At 64.0% G+C, this 19646-nt stretch overlaps 1 protein-coding gene across 3 annotated transcripts in view; it reads right to left on the bottom strand.

Annotated features, from left to right (window-relative positions):
* CACNA2D2 (calcium voltage-gated channel auxiliary subunit alpha2delta 2) overlaps positions 1–19325 on the bottom strand; it is a gene marked incomplete at its 5' end in the record, with an annotated part of 111724 nt that extends 92399 nt beyond the window's left edge. For all 3 annotated transcript variants that reach the window (XM_081106258.1, XM_081106257.1, XM_081106259.1), the window contains one exon: positions 19111–19325. In XM_081106258.1, the coding sequence (XP_080962384.1) occupies positions 19111–19325 (215 nt within the window). The remainder of the gene's footprint in view (positions 1–19110) is intronic.
* Between the last annotated feature and the right edge of the window lie 321 nt (positions 19326–19646).

The following is a 19646-nucleotide window of genomic DNA, read 5'->3' as shown; positions in this document are numbered from 1 at the left end:
GGGGTGCCCAGCAGCAGCCGCCCCTTCAAACACCAGAGAGCCCCCGGATTCCTTTGAAACGCAGCCCCGGAGGCCCAGGCCCTGTCGGGCAGCCGGCAGGAGGGCGGGCTGCCCCTTAGATGCCCTGAGGGAGCCCAGCGGCTCGGGAACCTGCAGGGAGACTGCACGGTGGAGAGTGGCCCCGCTGCTGCTGCTGCCCGCACATGGGGACTGGACACCGGGGAGGAGGGCGGGAGGGAGCCAGGGGTGCCTGCGGGGCTCAGAGCCTCGTGTCCCCAAGGCTGGTGGGGTCTGGGGGAGGGAGGGACATGAGGGACTTGCCGCCACCAAGCCATTGGGCCTCTTTGGAGCAGTGGACACAGATCTCCCAGCCCGGCGGCCCTCGCCTTTCCAGCGCCCAGTAAGCTTGCGGATCGGCGGCCCCTGGCCGCATGTCCCCTAGGACATCCCCCCCCCACACACACACACTCACAGGGCCAGTTCAGACCATCCTGCCCCTTTCTGGGGACACGGCAAGCCCCCCGAGTCCCGCACCTGAGCCACCAGCCTGAGCAGGTGCCACCTCAGAGATGAGAAGGACACATGAGGACACGCCAAGGATGCGGCCCAGGGAGCCTTGGAATGCACAGGATGGACAGACGGTCGGTCCCGTGGCCCTGTATTCTCAGCCCAAACCCACGAACAGCGCGGTATCTGGGGAGAGGCCTGGCTTGGGTTCTAACCTGGGACCCCGCTCAGGCAGTGCCGATGGGTGAGCAAAGGGGCTGCCAAGCCATGGTCCCCCCGGCCCCAGGTGCCTCCACGGCGACCAGGACCCCTTGTCCAGATGCATCTGAAAAGGCATCTCAACTTCCCAGTCCCACAGGCAGAACGAGGCTCCCAGCGGGGGCTCCCAGGACTGCCAAAGGCACACGCGCCGTGGGCCAAGCACACCCCAGAGGGCAAGGGAGGGGGTGCCAGCCCTCCGCCTTTGGAGGGCCAGCCCAGGAGCCAGAGGACGTGGGAGACGGCACCTGCCCCCGTGCCTGCGTCCTCCCTGCCTCCCCCAGTGCCACGTGGTGCCAGGACCCTTCCCGCTCTGTGGGTCGGAAGAGCTCGCCTCTGCCCCACATCCCTCCTCAGGCCTGTGGCTGGGGCTGGGGCCGTGCCATTGTGTGTGCCCGGGTCCGTTGGCATGGGAACTCAGAGCAGGAGGCGGGCGGATCGCTAATTGCAATTTGCCAAGCTGAATGTCGGGACCGAGATGAAAAAAAAATCAACATCAAAAGAAAGAGGCATGAGCTTCGGTTTGTTGCCGGCTGAGCCGCGGCGTGTTGCCCACCTCCACTCCCCACCGCAGGGGACGCGAACCCCGCACCCCGGCAGAGGCCAGGCCGCGGGCCGGGCACGAAGGGCGATCAGGCAGCGGCTGCCGGCTGGGACAGGGCAAAGCCTGGCGGAGAATGCGGGCCGGCTCGGCCCTGGCTCCTGCCCACCAGGCACTGAGGGCGTGGCCCCGGCCGTGGGTGGACAGGGTGGCCGGTGGCTGTTTGGTGTTCCCGCGACGGAGCCTGGCCGGCCTCGTGTTGAGATGGCCTGTGTCCAGCGAGGCAGGTGCACAGGAACGGGGAGGTCAAGGAGCTGAGAGCCAAAGGGAACCATCAGCTCTGCCCTGACCCTGACCCTGACCCTGACCTCAGCCATTCACTGGTCGAGGGGACAGAATGCCCATCATAACCCTTCCTGGGACCATTATGTACAAGGACGGCCCTTCAGATGTACAAGCTGTGGCGCCAGCATGTCGCCGGCTTCCTGGCTTCAATCCTCAGGAAGAAGCAAACGCCGTCGTCCCGAATGTACAGACGGGGAAACTGAGGCACAGAGACAGCGAGTGACCTGCCCAAGGTCACCCACCCAGGAAGTGGTGGACAGAACACCACCCAGGGTGTGCACCTCCGCCCAACTATGCCTTCGGGGCGTCACCTTGGGAGCTGGAGAATTTTATATATCGGCAAAGGCAGCCACTCACGGTCCCCCCTTCTACCCCTCCCCCCTCCCCCAGAGAGCACAGCCCTGGTCCATCCCCAGGCCGCTGACTCCTTCCTAGTGCATCTGCAGGTCTTCGGTTCCAGGATCCCACAGACAAAAGAAAAGTAACTGCAAGACCGGGCATGGGGGTCAAGTTTTTATTTTGTTCAGACAACACATTATTATTATTATATTATTATTATTATTATCACCATCATTTCATCAAAACAGACTATTTCAACCCTAAAAAATTTTTTTCAGAAGAGCCAAATCTCAGGATAAAGTCCATTTCTTACCCAAAACACACACTCACTCTCCCTCCCTCCCTCCCTCCCTCTCTTCCGCTCTCCCTTCCTGCCCCCAACACACGTATGCACACACACATACACACACATGCACAGCCTCCCCACTCCCACGCCCAGGCTGAGCAGCTCTGCACTCTGCTGTGGGCTGCAGGGCCTGGCCCACCCAGGACACCCCCTCCTGGACTCTCGGGGCAGCTCCAGCCGGTCTGGCATTCGGGGCCTGATGGGCAGACCCTAGGCCCCGACTGCACTGCCCGGCTCCTCCGTGCCCCGCACGCAGGTTATGGGATTATTCGCCTACACAAACCCAACCAGGAAAGCACTGTGTCTAGGGGATTAAAAGACTGTGATCGATCACTCATTTCATCTTCTTTTTAAAAATGTGTTATATTGATTTTTAGAGCGAGAGGAAGAGAGAAACACTGATGAGAGAGGAACATCACTGATTGGCTGCCTCCTGCATGCACCCCTACCAGGGATAGAGCCCCGGTGTACCCTGATCGGGAATCGAACCGGTGACCTCTTGGCCCCTGGGTCAATGCTCAACGCTAAGCCACACCAGCTGGGCCATTCGTTTCATCTTCACAGAGACGTGACTATGTGGGTCCCAGGGTTTGGCTGGCGTCCCAGTACTAGCCAGCCCCACAGTTGGAGACACCACCCACCAAACTGAGCCTAATCCTGGCCACGCATCGTCATCCTCACCCCAGCAGAAGGCAGGAGGGTTCTGGAAGGATCCACAGCCCCACTGGGCCAAAGGCAAACGGACCAAATCCTGCCGGGGCTTCACCAGCCTGGGCCCAGGTGCCTGGCTCCGCCAAGGCCCCCCTGGTCAGCCTGTGGCCCACGGGCCACCCTCCCAGTGGCAGCCCCCCCTGCTGGCTCTTCGCATCCGTGATTTTCCAGGCTCCTCATTGAGATGACACTGCTTATCTGCAAGTGTCTCTAAGCGCCAAATTAGCACGACCGTGAGGAGCGCAGGGGAGGCGCACGTGCAGCCCGGGCTGCAGCCGGCACGGCGCGGTGACTGCTGTGGGCACGGGAGGCTGGGCAGAGCCCAGCACCACCATGTCCGCCCACGTGCCGAACCCAGGAGGGTCCGGGCACTGCTCTGGGGCCAGTGACAAGGATGGATGCCGGGCCATATACTGAGAGAAGCCAGACCTGTGGTTCGGGCGCCATCAGGACGATGGGCCACCTCTGCCAGCCGCGTGACCTTGGAGGGTTCTGCCCCTCGGACCCTGGCTTTGCTGTCAGTGAGCAGGGGGACTGATGACCGGCTGAAGGACGGCAAGTCTGCGTGGCCACCGTGACGGGCAGTGTTGTTACTGGGCAGCCCCCTGAGGACTAGCTCATTCAATGCAGCCCCCTCTCCCCCACCCCGGCACTCAGGAAATCTCTGGGCAATGCCTGCACTTGTGGGGAGGAGATGGGGAGGAAGAGTGCAGTGGGAAGGAGTCCCCAGCGGCTCCCCTCAACCCCCTGCTCCCTCGCTGAGAGGGGCCAGGAGTGGGCACAGGGCGAAGGTTCCCATGGCCCAGGATGTGGGCAGGCGAGGGCAGCCCAGCAGGAAGACGCTGACCCAGGGGCGGCGGGAGCCCAGGCCTTAGTCTCCAGGGCAAGGTCAGAACCAAGGTGTGAGGGAAGAGGGGGTGTCGCCTTCAGGGAAGTGTGGGGTGAGACCCCCCCTTTGCAAGCAGAACCATGGGGAACCGCTGGGAGGCTGGGGAGGCCCCTGACCATGGACAGAGCACTCAGTGAGGGGCCTGCAGCTCTGAGGCCAGCTGCACAGGCCCCACCCAGAGGGGAGGGGGACAGGGCCGGGGGGCGCAGGGGAGACAGAAGAGGAGGAGGACGGGGGAGGGATGGGGTGGGAGAGAAGGGGCAGAGAGGGACGGGGCGCCTGCGTGCAGATGCAGCAGCATAGATTAAACTGCTGCCAGTTGTTAATTTTATATGTGAAGTTGTTGATCAGAATGTGATTTAATTGTACAGTATAATCCAGGCTTTTGGAATAAATTATGCAGAAAACTCATCTATAATTAAACAAATCAAAAAACCGGAGACAGGTGACACGGCAGGTTCACCCTCAGAGGGCACGGGGAGGCGTGGGCGGCTGGACCCTGCAGAAGGGATGAGGGGGAGGAAGGGGGGGACGGGCAGGGAAGGCCCAGGGCCTGGTCGGGGCGAGGGCCTTGGGACCCCCAACCTCAGCCGCTGCAGGCCTTCTCACCTCTCTCAAGGAGGCGTGTTTTGCCATCAAAGCCCTGCTGTAGGCTGCCTCTGCCAGGCAGGCTGCCTGGATAAACCCCTTTCCACTGGGGCTTAGGAGCAGTCTATGTCCGAAGGGGACGGGGTGTATGAAGGGGAAGGGGTGCACGGCAGGACAGCACTGGGTGGGGCAGGTGGGGGTGGCCACCGGGAGAGCTAAGAGGCCTCTCAAAGAGAATGTGCCCCAAATTGAGACCCTGACTTCCCTCTGGATCCTCACTCACTCCCCGCCCCCGGCTCAGCTGATCGCAGCTCCTCTGTTCAGGCCAAAGCCTCAGGGCAGCCTGGAACCTGCCTTCACACTGTGCCCACTGCCCACCAGCTCCCGGCCCCCGCCCGGCCTGGGCCACCTGCATCTCTCTGGGACACGAGTGTCCCTGTATTCTCACCGAGAATCTCCTCCGTGAGGACAGTCCCTGGCCTGTCCGCCTCGCCCCCCCCACGTGAAACTGCGCCTCTCCCCGAGCACTGCTGACCTCCGCACGCCTCCTGGGCCCACAGGTTACCTGGTGCCCAGGGGGGCCTCCCCCCTGAGGCTGAGCCCGGAGGAGGAGGCTCCTGCTCTCCGGCCTGGGCGAGGGCCTGCCCCGCTGTGTGAGGGCAGGAGCAGGAGCAGGAGCGGGCGGGGGGTGGGGGGGGTGCCGTGGAAGCCGTGGCCGCAGAGGCTGCCCTGGGGCAGGTCCAGGAGGCCCTCGCCTTCCCTGGCTCCTCGCGGATGAATTATTAAAGCTCATTTATGATGGGCCTGCCCAGAGCCCGTGCATAATTCATGGCGCTCCCAGAAGAGCCGGGCCGAGCAGCCACTGCCTCCCAGAAGCCAGAAGAAAGTGCGGGAAGGAGTGCCCCCCCCCCGGTCCCCCCAGCGCTGGCACCTTTAGCGATGGATGAGCAGGAGGAGTTCGTGACCTCGGGATCCGGGCCAGGGACGCGGGGTCCGGCCAGCCGCTCTGCGCAGGATCCGCCCAGGATCCGCCGTCTGCTCCCCAGGCCGAGCCTCCTGCCGAGGCTCTGACGCAGACCGATCGGGGGGCCTGGGGGGCCGCAGCGCCTCCTTCTCTCCCACGCATTTTCCAGGTCGTCGGCCACAGTGGAAACGTAACCCCTGCCCAGGCCCATGCGGCACAGAGGCTCCGCCAGGCTGGCTCTCGGGACGTGGCCACCTGGACACAGGCCCCGGGTGCCCGCCAGGTGCTGTGATGGAGCCACGCCCCAGCCTGGTCTCCGGGGCGGCACTGTCGGGTGGAGGCACCTGTGACGGCCACCAGGTTGAGTCAGGGGGGACCCAGGAGCTCCTGCAGCTGGACCCCGCCTGGCGGTGGCGAGACAGGCCCTGTGCACGTGCCCCCCCCACTCTGGTCAGGTCCTGTCACTCCCACGTCGCCATCTCCCCTCCTGCACATCCTCCCCAGCCCCCAGCGTGAGTCAAATCCTCGCTGAGCCACAAATAGCCGTCCTCTGTGTGTGTCCCCAACACAGCCTCCTGCCTCGAGGCGCACAGAGACCCCCCTCCCCCTTCAGGATGCAGGCTCCTCTGATCCTCCTCAGAGCAGGGACCCCAACTCCCCACCCCCGTGGAGGCTGGCGGCCACCTGAGGACAGCCAGGTGCGAGGAGAGGTGGAGCAAAGGCCAGAACTCAACCCATCAGGGCCAGCTTTGCTCCTCTACCTTGTCAAGTCACCTACACCAGGGCATCTTCCTGGGTTTCTCCCACCCCCTCTCAAACCCACAGTCCTCACCCCACTACACTGACCCTTGCCTTAGCCCGGGGCTGCGACTACTCTGTCATCAAGCTCCCTGCAGAGCTTAGCTGGCTGCCTGGCAAGGAAAGAGTTTTCCAGAAACACTTGGAATTCGATTTACTCAAACATCCTCCCCTCACCCGACTGGTACCTGCCCTGCCAGCTCTGCAGTGGGAGAGAGACTGGGGCGCAGGCCTGGGAAAGGGGGTCCAACCCAGCAGGTGGCAGAGCACAAGGAAGGGAACGGGTGAGGCAGAGCCCCTACTGTGTGCTCGGCGTGTGACTCCCCCCGAAGTCACACCGCACCTGGACCAGGCGCAGGCCGATCAGGCCCACTTCCTGGATGGACTCTGAGGTCCAGAGGGGTGGGGCGGGGAAGCCACACACCCAAGGCCACACAGCCAGTCTGTGCCGAGCCAGGACTCGAACCCAACCAAGTATGGCTCCAGAGCCCTAGAGCTGTCCCCTGGGCCTGTGGTCGGCAAACTGCGGCTCGCGAGCCACATGCGGCTCTTTGGCCCCTTGAGTGTGGCTCTTCCTAAGCCTTAGGAGTACCCTAATTAAGTTAATAACAAGGTACCTACCTATATAGTTTAAGTTTAAAAAATTCGGCTCTCAAAAAAATTTCCAATCATCTCACTGTTGATATTTGGCTCTGTTGACTAATGAGTTTGCCGACCACTGGCCTAGACCTTTAAGTCTCCCAATTCCAAGGTGGACTCCAACAGCCAAGATTCAAATGAGGAAACAGGGTGCAGGGGGGCCACCCCTCATTTATGAGCTTTCCCAGGTGTGAGACGGGGCCCAGCCCTACACCAGGATCCCCTCTGCTCCCCAAGCAAGCCAAGCTGGGTACAGTTGGGAAGTCCTTCCTTACACCCCCAGAGCTATGCTGCTGCGGGCATGTCTCGGCACCGTGGAGACGAGCCCCCCAAACCTCCACCCCTGCAGGACCCTGGACCAGGGAGGGAAAGGATGCCCCCTACTCTGAGATTTGCTTCTCGCCAGTGCCCGGCGTCCCAGAGGGAGCCCCGCTGCATGCCAATCGCACGCGATTGCAGGTTCCGCCTGGTGCTCCGTGGGCTGTGCGGGGCCCATAGCTGCAGGGAGGAAGGGGAGCCAGGGGCGGCCCCAGCAGCCATACCTCCTCCTGAGCCCCAGGAAGGTGCCAGGCCGACGGGAGCCACTGCCTGGCGAGCCTGGGCTGTCCTCAGGGCCGGCTTGAGGGGAGGCAGTTAGGCAGACCCAGCAGGGCTTGTCATTGCCAAAACACTGCAGGTGTTTCCCAGCTCCTTCGAATTCCCTACCACCTCATTCATCATTCATTCATTCATTCATTCACTCATTCACTAGGCCCTAGAGCAGGGTTGGGCAAACTTTTTGACTCGAGGGCCACAATGGGTTCTTAAACTGGACCGGAGGGCCGGAACAAAAGCATGGATGGATTGTTTGTGTGAACTAATATAAATTCAAAGTAAACATCGTTACATAAAAGGGTACGGTCTTTTTTTTCAATAGTTTTATTCATTTCAAAGGGGCCGGATCCGGCCCGCGGGCCGTAGTTTGCCCACGGCTGCCCTAGAGACTAGGGTACAAGCCGGGCTACAGGCTGGCCCCTGGTGAGCAGGGCAGATGTGGGCCTGCCCTGGGGAGCTTCGAATTCCAGCAGAGCAGACGTCTGATCTGATCCGGACGGAGGAGTGGAGGGAAGAGGGAGTCCGGTGAGCCCTGTGGGGTGGGATGCAGATGAGGGGCCCGAACAGCCTCGGGGCTGGCAGGTGAAGGGGGCACCGCAGAGCTGGGGAGCAGCCTGGCAGGGAGGAGGTGCCCTGTCTCCATGCACTCACCCGCTCCACAGCTGCCAGCCGGGGCCCCTCACACCAGCCCTGTGCAGAGCCACCGGCTGGCAGCCCGCTCTCCCCCTGGACTTTGTAACTGTGCTCCGACGCGGGGTTGGGGCAGCAGAGAGCTGAGCCTCAGCCCAGCACACACTAGAGCAGCGGTTCTCAACCTGTGGGTCGCGACCCCTTTGGCGGTCGAACGACCCTTTCACGGGGGTCGCCTAAGACCATCCTGCACATCAGATATTTACATTACGGTTCATAACAGTAGCAACATGACAGTGATGAAGTAGCAACGAAAATAATCTTATGGTTGGGTCACAGCATGAGGAACTGTATTTTAAGGGCCCGAAGGTTGAGAACCGCTGCACTAGAGGCTGAGGGTGATGTTATTACGCCCCCCGCCCCCCTCCGCTCCTAGGGCTCCAGCGATAAGACCCTCCTGCCGCCACTCAGCCACAGGTGCCCACAAGTGCAAAGCACCCACCATTTTCCTGGTGATTTCTGATAGATATTGTCACCAAAACATCATCTCTGGAGTACAGGGCCTGGCGCACAGTGGGTGCTCAAAACATGTTGGCGGAATGACCAGATGCTCCAGCCTCACAGCTACACATGGGAAATAGGATCCCATTTTAAAGATTGGGTAAAGGAGGCACAAAACGACTCCAGGTCACCTAGGAGACGCTCTGTATGACCCCCGCTCCGCCCTCCTCCGTCACTGTCCCCTGGACCAGGCTCTCTGGTGGGCAGCAGGGGGACACAGGGCGGCCAACAGAGCCACGGCTCCGGGTCCCACTACACGGCCTCGTGAAGTGCCCACCTTCTCCGTTTTGGAGTAACGGCCTCCGAATGCCACCAGCCTGGCCAGCCTGTGGAATACACTGCCCCAGGGCTGGCTCCATGCAAATCGCCGGGCTTAATGGCCCCTGGGATTGCCCCTGCTTCCCTCCCCATCCACTCTGTGCCCGGGGCTGAGGGGCCTCAGGCTGGGAGACCCCCATCATGAGCTGTGGGCAGCCCAAGGCATCGGGGTGCTAGGAGGCACTGCCCAGGGGTGCAGCGGCCTTGGGAGCATGTCAGCAAGAGAGGGAGGGGCCTGCCTGGAGCTCGGGGAACCGGGGCAGGATCAGGCCGGGCGAGCTTCTCCCCTGCCCCTTGTCCTCGCCCCCCCTCAGTGGCTTACCCTCTCCCCAGAGCCTCCTCAGCCCCGAGCGTGGAGGCCCAGGACCCTGGGAATGGTGGGGACCCCGAGAGTGCCTGTCAGAAATGGGGCTGGAGAGGAGTCGGCCCCACCCCACCCCTTGGATGCCTCTGGGAGCACCCGCCATCATGGCGATGACTTGCTCAGCCTCACTTCCATTTCTTCTTCACTGAGGAGCCCCCAGACCGCGAGCTCCCCAGAGCCGGGGCGGCAGCAGCTAAGCGAGGTGTGGGAATAAGGTCGTCAGTTGACAAGCCCCTCAGTCAGCGTCTCCAGGGAGCCCCGGTGCCCCAGGTCCGTGAGAAAGCCAGCAGTCCCCCGAAGCCACCCTCTAGGGACCTCAGCCTGATGCACCCAGCCTTATGGAGGGACAGGCGTGACGGGAAAGCGGGAGGGTGGGGGCACCCGAGGCCCTGTGGCGGGGAGCGGGGGCTGCTTGGAGGAGGCGAGCTGCGAAGGGCTGTGTGAGGCCGTGGCTGCTGCTCGGATCCCAGTGCCGGGTGTACGTCCCGCCTCCCCCGCTCCCCAGCTGTGTGATTCCAGCACCACTCAGCCCTGCGGCCTCAATTTTCCTGTCTGTGAAACGGGAATAAAAATGGACCAATCTCACTGGACAGCATATGTGAGGGCCCAGCTCACGGATTGATGATGTGGTTAAAACAGCTACTTCAGTGCCAATTTTCCCTCCAGCATGGACACCCTCTCCTCCCGTCCCCTCCCACCTCCTTCCTCGGCCCCACCCCACGCGCAGATCTCTTGTCTATACAGATACTGCCTGCCCCTTCTCCATACTCCCCGCAAGGCTCGCTAACAAAACCCAAGTCTGCACGAATCTCCCACCGCCAGCCCCAAGGTGACCCATCCTTAGCTCAAGGGCAAGCCCTGATTAGCCTGAGCCAATCACAGTGCCCCTTCAGTGGTTGGTTTCGAGTGGACATGTGACCCGGTGCTAGCCAATGAGGTGTGAGGGGGAGTTGGCTAGCGGCTTCTTGGTGAGGAAACCCAGAGGAAACACCCCCTCTTTTATCCTAATGTCTGGCACCTGTGATGCCTGGCGCTGTGGCAGCCACCTCGCTGCGGGGAGGGTGTCAGCAAGGACAGACAGACACACGACAGGTGCTGCATCCAGGCGAGTGCAGGTGCGGGCTTGTGCCTCCACGCAGCGCACATGTGCCCATCCCTGTCGCACCAAGGTGCACAGGGAAGCAGCGCTTTTCCTTGCAGCCAAACGCACTCTTCAGACTCAGCTCTCCAGGGGGCAGCAGTGAGCTCAGTGCCAACTCCTGGAAAGGGGGGGGGGGGGCCCCGGGAGGCACAGCACAGGCGTGGGAGAGGCCCCAGTCCTCAGGCCGCGCAGGGCAGCTGGGCGAGGGACCCCGCGAGCAGGGAAGGAGCTGCAGAGGCCAGAGTGCCTATAGGACCTGCAGGTGGTCAGCCTGTCCGGGGCCTGGCTATTTCCAGGGCTAGAGGCCGGAGGCCAGAGCGCCAGGCTGAGAAGCAGGGCTCCGCCCAGGGCAGGCTTTGGGGTGCAAAGTCCCAGCTCACCCTCCATGGGAGACACTGCAGCAAGGGTGGGGGTCCAGGGAGGCCTGAGCTCGGGGAGAAGGGGGCCCCATCTGTGAGCGCCCTCAGCACTGGGCCTGTCCTGCAGCTCCTTCCTCTTTTCTAACAGATGAAGCCGGGGCAGGCTGGGGTGGGCTATGCGCTGTGCGCCGGCTGGAACGGTGGCAGCACCAGGCCTGACCTTTAAGGCCTCAAACGCAGCATTCCAGGCGGCGCCGGGAGCACGCGGCTGCAGGGGAAGTGATTAAGGCTTAAATGCCACGTCAGCCTGCAAACACGCTGCGGAGCAGGTCTCTACCCACCTCAGGGGGCACTGGCCCGCTCCTGCCCAGCCGGCGACACAGCTGTCCTTTCCCAGGCCGCCCGAAAGCTGGTGACTGGGAACCCGCACAAGGGCACGGTGGGAGCTGGGCCGCACGGCACGGGCTCCTGGCTCTGCGGGGTTTGCAGGAGCGGTCTCGATGCTCCCACACCCCGATTCTCCCGCACCCCGATTCTCCTGCACCCGGATCAGGATGCGTTTATTCACGGGAATCAGATGTGTGTCTCAGTGCAGGGGTGCGGAGTAGGGTGGCGCCTCCAGCAGCCTGGACTGAGCACGGGGACTGGGTCCTGCGCGCCCCCCCTCCCCCCAGTGCATGCAGCCACCAGTAATACCCCTGAAGGCTCTTTTCCGCCACCACAGGCGTCAGTTTCCCTGTCTCACAATGGAGGTATCTGGGTCCCATATTTCCTTCCCAAGTCAGGGACCATGCAAGGCCCGCAGTGCCAAGGAGGTGGCCCCGCCCATGCTCCCTGCCCCCACAGGAACCCTCACTGGCCCTCAGGCTCCCAAGCTCTTCTCGGCCACTTCTGTCCTTTGCAGAAACCCCTCCCAAAATGCCGAGGACTCTGGGCTCTCCCGGCACCGCCAACACATGAGAATTCCAGGAAAGCAAACTCAGTCCCTCTGACATCAGAACCCCTCAGTCCTGGGCCCAGGCAGCAGCCCTTCAGATAGCCTGGCTCATAAAGAACCAGTGACAAAAATTCACCCCAAAAGGAAGTGTCTTCACCCCCCCAAATAGAGGGGCATGAGGGGATCATCAAGCAAAGCTTTTGTACCCCAAATCGCCTGCAGCTACTGCACAAATGTCTTGCTGGGCACCCCAAACCTGCAGCAGATGCCCAGGGGTGCCCGTCTCCCTTCGCTCCGTGTGCAGAAGACAAGCGCCCACGCGGAGAGAAAAAACACCAGCCCAAGGTCACACCGCAAGGTCCCCACTGCCAGCCCGGACCCCACACCCACCCTCCGGGTTCCCCACGGGGAAGGGCTGCTTTGCTTCAGGAAGAACTCACCCAGCTTCTGAGTCCCAAGCCTCCCAGAGCATCTAAATACTATTCAATTTGCAGAAATTTGAATTACAAGGACGCAGCCTGTGTGTTTCCTTACGGACTGTCAGCGAGCCAGTTGGTAGGTGATCAAACTTCCCAGCTCAGCCATAACTCAGGTTGTTTCTGACATAAAAGTTTGCAAAACACGGGTCCTAACAACCAGACGGGTCCATTGCTCACTGTCAGCACTTGCCCAGCCAGGCCCTGGCACTAACCCCAAAGGCAGGTGCAGACGGTGGGCACTGGGAGCGCATTCTGGGGGCAGAGATACACTGTGCAGCTGCCCAGACACACAGATGTGCACACACGCATAAGCACACACCCACACCCGCATCCATATGCACACGCGTGCACACACCCACACCTGAGCATGCATGAACACACATGCCTGCACATACACAAACAACACGCAAGCATGCACACACGGGCACACAAGCATGTCTTCATGTACAAAGGGGCACTCGTACACATGTGTATAGACATGAACACATCTAACACATGTGAACAAAACACGAGAGCACACACGTGTAGACACTTCCACGCACAAGCTGACATGTGCGCACAGGCCCAGGCAAGAGCTACACACACGGGAGAAAAGACCCAGAAACCACAACTGCGTCTCAGGTGCTTCTCGGGCCTGGCTGGGTGGTGGGTGCTATGGGCCAGGGGACAGGTGGCTGGCACTCAGGTGCAGGCCCAGCTGGACTGAGGGCCCTCCTAGACCCAGTCAGGGCCCGTGTGCCCTCATCACCCCACTCTGGGGCCAGGCCCATCCCTCAGGACCTGTCACACCCCCACCCTGAGGCAACACCATCAAGGGAATTCTGGGCTAGAGATGAGGCCCCGAGACCAGAGAGGCTGAGGAAGTTCCCGAGGTGGCACAGCTGGCGGGAGGCGCGGCCCAGCCTCAGTGTGTGCCCAGAGGGGGGCTCACTCAGAAAGGTCTGGCCAGGAGGGAAGGAAGGCTTCGAGGAGGGAGCACAGGGCCCAGGGTGCACGCAGGGAAGACAGGCAGCTCCCCCACTCCTTCCCCCTTTATTTCAGGAGCCCCTTCCAAGGTGGGGAGACGGTTTAATGATCAGCAGGCCCCTCCCTGCTAAACAATTAGCTGATCGGAGCTCAAAGTGGGTCAGGCTAGGAAGCCGCTTCCAGACACCCAAAGAGCAGCCAGAGGCCAGGATGGGGGTGCGGGCTCCTCTGGGCTGGGGGTCCGTGTGGAGAGGAGCGGGGAGAGCCGGAGCCTGTCCTCTCAGAGCCCTGGAGGAGAGGAAGCAAGGTCCCCACCATGCTGCCCAGCCAGGGGAGGGGCCTGGGCTGAGACTGCCTTTGACAGAGGACCCCCAGGACCAGGCCAGCCCGTGGTGGGGACCCTTAGGTCCCCCATGTGAACATCTCCGCTATCCCCCCCCCCCGCCAATCCCAACAAGACCAGGTCTCCTACCCTGTGAGGCCCCAACCCCACAGGCTCAGCCACCAGCACCAGCAGTGGCCAAGACCCAGAAGGGGGGCCCAGGTGGGGTAGAAGGGGGACTAGGTGGTCCATGAGCAGGACCAGGGCCGGGGACCTAAACCAATGGCCTGAGCCCCGCAGTGGCAGGTCAGGGGGTCGGGCTCAGCTGTGTGGGCTCGAAAGACAGCATCCTGGACTCCTTTAGCCCCAAAAGATCCCGTGGGGACCAGGCAAGTCCCGCGGGGCCACCTGGGTCTGCACCTGTCCCGCCAACTCCCCTCTCTCAGCCACAGGCAGCGTGCAGCTCTTCAGGTTACACAGGACAACAGAGGAAGGGAAGGGAAAAGGCAAAAACCACACGTGCACCTCCCTCTGGGAATAGGAATATCGATTCTTCAGCTTCTTGCAGGCTCCAGACGAAAAACCTCAACCTGACATGAGGCTGGAGGCCCTCAGGTCCTGGAGGCCCATGACCAGCCGTGGGAAAGCCCCCCATCCTTGCCTTTAGGGTGCCCTAGGCCCCTGGGCACCCTCCCAGGCCTGAGGGCCCGGGCGCATTGCTTAAAGACACAGGTCACCAGTTCTAGAGGCAGATCTCGAGCCTGGAGGCCTGAGAGAACAGCAGCAGGGAGGTGGGGGAGCAGCTGGGAGGTGGGGGAGCAGCTGGAAGGTGCTAGAAGGGAAGGAGGAGACCCCACCCACTGACGACAGGACGCTGCCAGGCAGGGTCCGTGCCACATGCTGTCCGCTTCGACTCCCAGAACTCCAGCTGCCCCTTGGACAGTCCCCTAGCCAGGAGAACCTGGTTCCCGGCCCCCCAGGCCCCACCTGTTCAGGGAGCACGACACCCGAGTCTGTAAGGACGGATCCTCGGCAGCCCCCTCGGGTCCGACGGAAACGCCAGGACTAGAGGATCCGGCCCAGGTTTCCATGAGCCGCTCCACCCCTACCCTGTGCATCACACTAGAGCCGGGGGGGCGGGGGGAGGATGGCACCGAGGCCGCTCGAGACAGAGTCTCTGCTGCCCACGCCCATGCCAGGCAGGCCTGGCCCACGATCGCCTGCACACCTGGGAGGGGCCGGAGGCAGACACGGGGCATGAGGACCCGGCTGGGGGCAGCCCTGGGCCGAGGAAGGCCCCTCAGAGGGCAGAGCCAGAGCAGCAAGGTCACCGCTGGGAGGCCTGCGTGTGCCTCTCGCGTCGGACGCCTCTTCATTCCCTTCCACAGACTGAGGTTTGAGCTTCCACCGCCAACTTCCTGGGCCCACTGCGCAGAGGTGCCCAGCCCCTGGCAGGGCAGCTGAGTGCCAGAGCAGTCCCCACCCAGCAGCTGTGGGGCACTGGGCAGGTCCCTGTATGGGGACGGGCATGACCCTGGGTTCTGAGGTTAAGGGGCCTGGTCTGGGCTAAGTGACGGGAGGCCGCCATTGGCCTGGAGACGTCCCCCACAGTCAAGAGAGGGAGGGAGGGAGGTGGCCTGCCCGCCTCTCGTCACCCCAAGGAGCTGGCATCCCACGTGGATGGGCACAGCCTGAGCGAGCCGCACGGCCCAAGGCATCCTGGTGGGTGGGGCCCATCGGGCTGTGCCATCAGGGCCTGATGCTAATGTCACTCGGAGCTGGCCCTGCCCACCAGGGGCCACACCCTCTCCCATTAATTCTCACCACCGGCATCTAAAGCAATTCTGTTATCTCAGTCGGGGAAACTGAGGCAAGGTCATCCCAATGGAGAGGGTCAGCTCTGAAGACCAAAGCATGAGCCCGCAGGGCCCACCAGACACCCCGCATGCCCCCGCCCCCCTCCTCCCGGGCGCTGGCCGTGCCGCCCGCCCGCCTCCGAGGCGCCAGGAGCCGGCAGCGCCCACCTGTGCAGCAGGAGGAGGCTCTGCGCACAGACCCGCTCATTCCACGCGTGACTCGGTCTCTCCTTGGGCACACCAGTGTGACTAAGAACCCAGGGTGACACTCGCCGCAGACGAGGAGGGGACTCATCTTAAAATGGGCTCCCTCCCTTCTCAGCGGTTATTTAGCCTGGACAGCTGGCCAGAAGAGGCCCCCCATAAAGGTGGGGCACGGGGGGGCAGCAGCCAAGGGTCCCCCCAAACCCTCAACCCCGGGAGGGATGTGAGCCCTGGCAGCTCTGCACATCGTGGTGGTGGCCGGCCACCAGGCCTCCCCCCCCCCCCCCAGAAAAGCTGCGGCAGGTTGTTGGGGAGACGGGGACCAGATGTGTGGCGCCGCCTCCCTCCAACGGGAGAGTCACAGGGAGGTGCAGAGACCCAGACAGACACACGTCACCCACCATTAACCGCAGCGAGACTGACGCATGCTCGGTCGAGGCACTCGGGAAGAGGAGCTGTCATTCATCTGCTGGGGCATCCAGACCCCCAGGCTCCTCTCTGCCCCCACCCATGCCCACCCACACCCAGAGGAAGGCAGGCGCTGGCTGGCACCATCCCTGGGGCGGAGCAGGGCCAAGCAGGCAGCTCAGCCGGGTGCGTCCCCCAGCTCTCAGCTAGGACCCCGGGGAGCAGGGGCCAGAGAGACCCAGGCAACAGGGACAGGGGTTCAACAGAGGCAACAAGAGAGGCGGGCAGGGCAGGGTGGGCAGAGAGATGAAAGGGACCAGCAAAAAAAGTGCAGGGTGGCGAGAAAAGAGAGAGGCCCGAAGGAGGAGGCAGGGGGGCAGGAGGCCGACAGGCCCGGGGAGGAAGGAGACGAGAGAAGCAGCCAGGTCGCCCGCAGCCGGCAGCGCCGTTCACGCCGCTCACGCCACCTGCCACCACGCTGGGCTGAGCATAACGGAACGGGAGGAAGCCGTGACGCGTGTGTGTGCCGATTCCGCCTCGGCCACCCCACTCCCAGCCTCACGCGTGCAGGGGTGTACACGCGTGCAGGGGTGTACACGCATGCACTCATGCCCATGTGGCCGCCTCCTTGTTGGAAACCCTGATCCAGGTCCAAGTGGGGTGACAGAGCCCCCTCAAAACCAGAGCCCTGTCCCCTCTCCAGCGCTGACGCCTCTGCCCTCCCCGTCGGCGGCAGCCTCGGTCCGCTTCGCCCGGTGGGCACAGAGCCCCGCCGCCTGCCGGAGTGAGGACGGACGTAACGGCCACCAGACCCGAGCCCGCACTTGCTCAAAGCCCAGCAGCTTGAGAAGCTGGGCTGTCGCACCGCCAGACACTAATGAGGACGTGACTTCCCATCTGGGGCCTCTCCACTGAGGGTCGTCGCCCAGGGCCATGAGGCTGCGTCCCACCTCCCACCTCAGAGAGCCACCTGTGTCATCTCATCCCGGCCTGGCCACGCTGACCCTGGAGAGTTCGGGGCGGCCACCCCCACACCCCAACCTCCAGCAGCCTCAGCCCTATGCCAGTTCAACGAGAGCCCCAACTCCACCCAGCCATTGTGGCCACGACGAATGGGGGCGGGGGTGGGAGGGCCTCTTTCCCTCCCTCCCCTCCCTCCCCTCCCTCCCTCCAAGGATCCATGGGCATCACATCGGCAGGACCAGGGCAGCTGAAGGGCGCTGGCTGTCACGGTCAACCCTGAGTGTCGTCACACCGTCAGTCACCTCCCCCTGGACCCTCAGAGCCGCACAGCCCTCACCCTACCCCCACCTCATCCTCTAATTATGGTTCCCAAGACGTGTCCCAAACCCTCAAATTAGCTCCGACGCCATCGCCAAGGGAAGAGCGTCCAGCTGCCATCACCCCCGCCTCCCCGTCTCCTTGCTGGGGACCGAGGGACAGGTGTCCGCTCCTGCCAGGGGCTCACACTGTCCTTCCCAGGGAGACCCCTGCAGGCCCCGCAGCCAGCTGACCCGCTGCAGGCTGGAGGGAGAGGGAGCGAGGGGGGAAGAGGTGGAAAGAGGCGTCTGTGTGAACCTTCACGGGAGGATCTATGGAACCGCTAGGGCTCGGCTTTGAGGGGAAAAGAACGACAGAAAAATCACGCTTTCGCTCTTTTTCCCAACATCGTGGCTTAAGCCCATTTCCCTCCCAGCAAAGGAGAGGCAAAAACGCACCCCACAGCCCTGAACTTCCGTGCCATTCTCTTCTCCCTGCGCCCCCCCCCCCCGCCCCTCACACACGAGAAATCCAGACAGTTGACAGAGGACACGTCCGTGCGGCACCTGTAATTTGCCGACTGATCACCCGCCTGAGCACAGCCAGGCTGAGCGAGGAGAGCGGCGGGAGGAAGAGGGGCTGGAGCAGCGCCTTCCCCTCGCGCCCCTCGCCTTCCTCCTGCGCCCTTGTCTGGGAGACCGGGGAGCTGGCGGCTGCAGGTTCTAAGCAGAACCCCTCCTCCGTGGGACTGGTCTCAGAGGCACAGCCAGCCCCTCCCCTTCCCTGAGGCCAGACCCTTCCCCTACCAGCCGGGCTGCTCATTTTCCAGGTCCTCGGGCTCCTGGTGAAGGAGAGACCAGGACAGGTGGCTCCCGGGGGAGGAGCAGAGACAGATAACAGGCAGCAAGGTGGTTGCTGTGACCCGGAGCCAATAGGGGCAGGGCTGTCTGGGCACTGACACAGGCTGGGGCATGGTGCCCACAGAAACAGCTGCTGCCCTGAAGGCCACACGCCCTGAATGCCCACTCCCAGCCCAGGCACATCTGGCCCGGCTCACCCGGAGGGAGAAAGCCAGAGTTTGCGTCTCCTGGGGGGGGGGGGGCGGAGGGAAGGGGCGGGCGGAGAGGCTCAGAAGGGCCAGGGAAAGGGCAGGAGCGATGAGGCCCAGGAGAGGCGGTTTTCCTGCTGGGGCAGCAGCCGGGCAGCAGGGGTCCTCCCCGCCATTCACCCTCTGCCCACACCCGGGAACCTGCGCCTCCCCATTGGGCTCACCAGGGCACCCTTCCCCCAGGCGCAGTGGGGCGGCCAAGAACACGGGACCCTGAGCCACCACCAGGCGCCCACATTCTCTGCATCCGGCCCCCCCCCCCTCCAAGGAAAAGGCCACGGGAGGCAGGTGTGGGTGCCCCGCGCCTCTGGCCCGAGAGCGCCAGTTCACACCCAGGGGGCAGGGCTCGCGCCGCCCCTCACCCAAGCGCAGGTCTCCCTTTCGCCGGGACGGCGGCAAGGGAACCGGCGGGCCAGCTCGGACCCCCACCCCACGCCAGGCGGGGCGCCCTGGCTCCGCTCCGCTCGGCGGGGTGCGGGGGGTGGGGCGGGGAGAAGGGGCACCGCGGGGAAGTTTCGCGACGCAGCCACCAGCAACGGGACGCGGCCGCCCGCCCTCCGGGCTTGGGGCTGCCACCCCGGGCGCAGCGGGCAGCGGACTCGGTGCCGCCGCGGCTGCGGGGCGCGGGGCGCGGGGAGCGGGCGCGGGCGGGGGCGCGGGGCGGCCGAGGCCACTTACGTGTGCTGCTGCGGGAAGCTGTAGGCAGAGGCGCCGGGGGCGGCGAGCAGCGGCAGCAGCAGCAGCGGCGGCAGGAGCCGCAGCAGCCGGCGCGGGGGCCCGGACGCGGGGCGCGGGGCGCCGGGGCCGGGCCGGGGGCCGCGGCGGGGCCGGGACAGCGCGGTCCGCGCGGGGCCGGGCCGGGAGGCGCCGCAGGTCCGAGCCGGCACCGCCATGTTTCCATTCAAGACGCGGCGCCGCGGGGAGGGGGGCGCGGGCGGCGGGCGCTCTCGGCCTCTCCTCCGCCTCCTGGCGCGGGACCTCGGGCTGCACGGGCCGCGGCGCCTCTGCGTCCGCCGGCTGCGCCGCGATGTCTCCGCCGCGCGGGCTCCCGGCGCTCTGAGCGCTCGCCCGGGACCGGCGCTCAAATAGCTGCGGCCGCCAACCCGCCGGCGCCGCCCTCCTCCCGCCGGCCCGCCCCCGCGCGCCCCCGCCGCGGCCACGCGCCCGCCCGGGCCCGCGCGCCCCCGTCCCCGCCGCCCCGCTGCCCGCTGGCC

This window comes from Myotis nattereri (assembly GCF_964212035.1).
Source record: "Myotis nattereri genome assembly, chromosome: 14".
In the NCBI taxonomy this organism is placed as follows: Eukaryota; Metazoa; Chordata; class Mammalia; order Chiroptera; family Vespertilionidae; genus Myotis; species Myotis nattereri.
The sequence above is the reverse complement of the archived record's forward strand: the minus strand, read 5'-3'. Positions and strand labels throughout refer to the sequence as shown.